Here is a 5,033-nt window from a genome sequence, read left to right as displayed (position 1 = left end):
TCGTAGAGCGATTGTCAACGGTGTGCATATGTCGAATGGCTCGTTGTTAGGCAAAAAAGTTGACATATAAGGATATAGAATCTACTTTTATAGAACATATACCCTGTTGCACTATTAATATTTAGACTGCGCAGTAACAAAGTATCGGTTAGAGCTTTGTGTTTTAGTCATGAGGTTCGTGACTATGTACTGGACAGATTCTAAATTCAATAGCTATTGATGGATGGACAACTAAGCAGCTTCCATTAAGAGGTAAACTGGTAATTAATATAGCGGCCAGGATCATCTATATTTACAGGATCTCCTTAAGTTCGAGCACGAAATTGGAAGGCGCCACGCATCGGGTGCTACTTTAGCCTTTGGCCAAACGGACGCAGACGACAGATGTGCGGCCTGCACAGGAGCGTCTCGGTATGCATGCAATACGCAATTAGACAATGCAGATACAAAAGATACGCGCAGAAACTGTTCGTCCGCAGGGCATCACGGGTCTTCCAGACGGATCTGCCTTTATGGATTGCACCATACGCATCTGGAGAAAAGGTAAGGCCATATAATCCACACAATCGAAAAGAAACCTTTTTGAAGGGTGTAAAATATCCTTAAGTGAAATTATTTCTTTTTCAACAAACAGTATCTATCAGGAACAAGGATTTGTTAGTCACTTCTAAATAAGAGTCACTTGAAAGATGCATACACAATGCACAAGAAAGAAGGTCTTTGTTCGAGATTATTACGGTTTTAATAAAGGATTGCGGTGTCAGTAGGCTCAGTTTACATTTTGTACGCTGTCTAAAGAAAAGAAAATGTCTTATTTCATAGTAGGACATTCGATAAAAATGACGGCAAATACGCAAAAAAATGGCTCTGCCAAAATTCTTCTTGCCACTTCTTTTTTTATCTATTTTATCTTATATTTATTGTAGTTTTATATATATCTTTTATAGTTTTTTTGTTATCTATTATACCAAAGATAACCAGACCAAAGCATAAAGCCATGACAAAAAAATTGTTGAGTTTTTATTCTGATGAAACTGCTTGCATTGCAACGGGTCAAATCAGCAACGATCAAAATGAAGTAATTTGTTATTCTTCATAAAATACACAATCGCAAATTAATATTTACGTAGACTAGACTTTAAATAGGTTGATGCGGCACTTGCCACTGCGAAATCATTATTTCTCGATAAAAATTTAAAAGACTACTGTATAACAGCGTGTATATATATTTCTATTCAATTTCGTGTTTGCGAATTACAGTATCATAATGCTGGCTTACGTCGTTTATAAAATACTTAACAAACACCAGCTGCTATCTTCAAGCCTGTTAGGTAAGTTCCGTCTAAGCGTCACGATATAAATAATGAAAAGTCCAAACTGTCAAGCCTGATATACATTAAGCATATGCAACCAATTTTTTATGCATGTTAGATAAACTTGTGCAAATAAAATTTACTAGTCATACTAAAATAAAATTTAAAGTCATACTATATAATACGATGTTTTTATATACTTTTGCTTTTTCTCCTATTGTAACCTTCCATAGCATGAGTTACCTGACGTTTTCCTTGTGATTGTAATATTCCTTCCGTCCTTATTGTGCTCATTATAGCAGACGGCAAATACTCTGATGCTGACGAACAAAAAGCAACGGTTTTGTCTTTGGACTATGATTCGTATATGGACTTACAATGTACAAGGTATATTCCCAGCGCTTATATTATAAGCGCTGGGAATATACCTTGAACTAATGGGGTTAAGTCATTGCTCAATCACGTTGGCGCTTCAGAAGTGTTTACATTAATAGGCTTTCCTGGTCTCGCCGAGGCCGGGTTCAGGTCTTGCATAAAGGTAAAGCAGGACTTGGTGAAGGTTTCTAGCGGTCTTGAACGAATGATTTATCTGGAACTTGTCATCGCACCCTGCCCATAAAGTCACTCCATCAGTAGAGAATTCGTTAAACATACATCCCCCAATAGAAATTGTCGATCACAAACATCCAAGCACTCTGTGCCACGCTGTGTTACTCTAGTATTTTAGTCCACGAAAACTTTTTCCTAATAGTACATTTCCAATATTCTTGATACCTTCCAATCAACGTTTTTCCAGTGTGCAGCTGGCAAAACGATTTTTAAAATTAACCACATCTAGTAGGTGCTTGTCAGTAGCACTGCCCGACGTTCTCAAAGCTCTTCCTATCGCAATCCGCATCGACTGTTTCCAGCTAAATTTATCGTCAATAATCTTTTCCTAGCATGAGGACTTTGGAAGCCTGCCTAGACATTATATGGATTATTAAGGTTGTATTCGTATAGAGCGGACTAAATCAGATCAGAAAAATATAATGGAGGGTTTTTTTCAAATTATCATGGACTTTCATCGTGAAAGTGAAATCCTTCATCATAAATTCACCGGCAAGCATCACCTATATAATATATAATTTTTTATTTTGTTTGCATATGTTTATCATAATTTGTAGCGCTATTAAATACTACTGTCATGACTCACAAATGCAGTTTGACCATATTTCACGCCCACGCTGACGAAGATTGTTGAATTAATTAGATATGCCCGAACCCTGGACCTTGCAGGAAATTGTACAGGAAATGGCGGAAATGCTTTTGGCGACTCAATCAGCCGATATGTACTATTCGGCCAAAGTGCTTACTGGGCTTGATACCACATGGCGGCGGGACTTCATCCAGCGCTGGATTTTGCAATTAGTGAATAATTCAGACAACACCAGGACAGTCGACCCAATTCGCGCTTTGGAAAGGTCAGTTACAAGACAAACTACTTCATATGCTCGTGTTGTCATCAAGCCCATTTCAAGTCAATTTAGCCTAAGATTAATTTATTCAGCTGAGAATTAAAATACTTCAAGGATGAACATTCCTTAAAGGTAGTATCAAAGGTTTAATATAGAGAATCATGTTTTGAGGCTAGCTTTAGTCTAATTGCACTTGTATTCATCCATAGGTGTCGTAGGCTACCCAAGACGATAGACGAATTTGAGGAAAAGACGACCGCGGAAAACAGGCAGAATTTCAGTCTGGGACAAGCGACCGCCCTCGGCGGACCCGACGTCGCGATTGTTCTTGCCTTTTTCATGGCAAGTCCAAAACCGGTGTGTAAAGATTACTAAGTTCGAGCAAGATGAATCTCGTTTGTGTTTTACTGGGAAATCCCCGAGAACTGGAAAAAAAAATCGAGACCTAGAATTTAATATAAACTGTAGTTCATTTAGACGACTAAAGCCTGTACACTTGTAAGCGCAGAGTTCCTATTCGTGGTGGAAATCTCTCAGATTACTCGGGATTATATGATCATCCCTGTGTTATTTCGTAATGATGTTAATGTGTGTGTCGGCTTGTGTTCATTTATTTCAGCTGTCTCTAAACGAATTGGAAACCCGGTTTTTGAAGTTGAGGGGTGCCACCCTACCGCTGTCGGCAGTTCACATCTTACATGAAATGGGAGCCATTCAAACCGTGCCTTTTGAAACGAGAAATCGTGGCACAGAAAATGCGTCCCCTAGATTCGATGTACAGGAGTTCTGCCGTATTGTACGCGACTTGATTCGACAGATGAATCATGACCCTGATGCTGTTTATTATTTAATCCTTGCAACTGGCAAAAATGCTTTACCTTGTCTACCGTACAGCTGCACGCGTAGACGCTCAATCGCTTGCCTCTTGGAAAAGTATGGGGTGAGCCAGTTTCCAGATCTTGATGCGGCCCACATGCTCGAAGACTTCGCAGCCTTTTTTGAGAAGTTGCAGTTAGCTAGGGACGATAAAGTGGCTTTGGCTGATTGCTACAATGGATATAGGCTTAGGGAATATGTTGTTTTTCCAAGACGAGTTCCCGATAAGGAAAACATAAACGGCACGAAGAGTTGTTCGGCCGAAGAGAACTGCAACCGAAAACATAAACATCTTTCTCAGACCGCGCTTCAAACCTCTGGAAATTCGGAGCAGCAGCGCCCAACGACAGCTACCAAAGGACGACGGGCGTTACGGCTAGCCGCCATTTTTCCGTATTAAATGATGAAGCTCGACGTACATATGTAGATACCGGATTGCAATGAAAAGCGCTGTGATTTCTCTTGGTCATTGTTTTCATTTATCCAAGAAATGTTTGCTTTGATAGACAGAAGTGACAAAAAACCATGGCATGAGTTTGTGCAAAAGAAATACGATTGATGCCATAGTGTTTCCGCACTGGAAAACACATAGACTTTGAAAAAGACAAGTAAACCTTCAATATATTTTGTTAGTTTTTTAGTATCTAAACATAACGATTTATGTGGTGCATGGTACGATCGTTTGTCCTTTAACACAATACTCAGCTGATAGTCGAATGAAAGAAGGTTCCTGCTTTGCGCATCATTCTAGGTGTTGAACTTCAATGGAACCAATGTAATCGACATACTTAATTTTCTACAACAAAGCTGTTTTCAGCAGAGCTACGGAGCTAGCTCAGCGGTGGTAGTAGATCTCTTTTTGTTTTATTTTTACTGCGTATCTGTGACATACGTTTGAAAATGTAACATTCAAGTGACTAATTTGTAGTACTGCAATTGGACCGCATGACCTAATTATGTAACATGTATTATTCACGTATAAAGGGACACAATACTTACCCTAGCTAACGACGAATGTCTTTTACAGCGACAGGGATATAAACAATTTGTCGTTCATCAAATATCTGTGTTTTATAACTGTCACATTATTTAATACATTCAGCAGTTTAGTAGATTTCGTTCTTAAGGCTGAATATGCCAAAAACGTGATAAAAAGACGTCTATGTTTCTGGAATTGTCTATTCGCAGAACATTCCACACCGTTACGCTGTTATGCATCATAAATATGCCTTGTGACATTTCCAAGACAAATAGCCTGCTGTAGTTTTAGCTTTGCTGACAGGCTACACAGGGTTGTTCCTGCCAGGACCCAGATATTCTGAAAAATGATACTTTTTTGGATGATATACATATTCTAGCTACTGATTCTTTTGATGTTCTGACTGCA

The 5,033-nt window shown here is 38.9% G+C and overlaps 1 protein-coding gene and 1 long non-coding RNA gene across 3 annotated transcripts; one reads left to right on the top strand and one right to left on the bottom strand.

Annotated features, from left to right (window-relative positions):
* Nucleotides 1–304: 304 nt before the first annotated feature.
* On the top strand, nt 305–4,709 carry LOC111249340 (uncharacterized). 2 transcript variants are annotated; one of them, XM_022803091.2, is made up of 5 exons: nt 305–543; nt 1,261–1,331; nt 2,592–2,776; nt 2,980–3,127; nt 3,390–4,709. In XM_022803091.2, the coding sequence occupies exons 3-5, from the start codon at nt 2,607–2,609 to the stop codon at nt 4,044–4,046; spliced, it is 975 nt and encodes a 324-aa protein (XP_022658826.1). In that variant the 5' UTR covers nt 305–543; nt 1,261–1,331; nt 2,592–2,606; the 3' UTR covers nt 4,047–4,709. The 2 variants fall into 2 exon arrangements, with proteins under 2 accessions (XP_022658826.1, XP_022658825.1); XM_022803090.2 differs by lacking the exons at nt 305–543; nt 1,261–1,331 and having other exon boundaries at nt 2,470–2,776.
* On the bottom strand, nt 991–2,611 carry LOC147755870 (uncharacterized). Its single transcript, XR_015326083.1, has 2 exons — nt 2,509–2,611; nt 991–1,922 (listed from the first exon to the last, which is right to left on the bottom strand). It is a non-coding gene; the product is annotated as an uncharacterized LOC147755870 (long non-coding RNA).
* Nucleotides 4,710–5,033: the final 324 nt, after the last annotated feature.

This window comes from Varroa destructor, unplaced genomic scaffold (genome assembly GCF_002443255.2).
Source record: "Varroa destructor unplaced genomic scaffold, Vdes_3.0 BEIS01000004.1, whole genome shotgun sequence".
In the NCBI taxonomy this organism is placed as follows: Eukaryota; Metazoa; Arthropoda; class Arachnida; order Mesostigmata; family Varroidae; genus Varroa; species Varroa destructor.
Note: the sequence above shows the minus strand (reverse complement) of the source record. Positions and strands in the feature narration are given on the sequence as shown.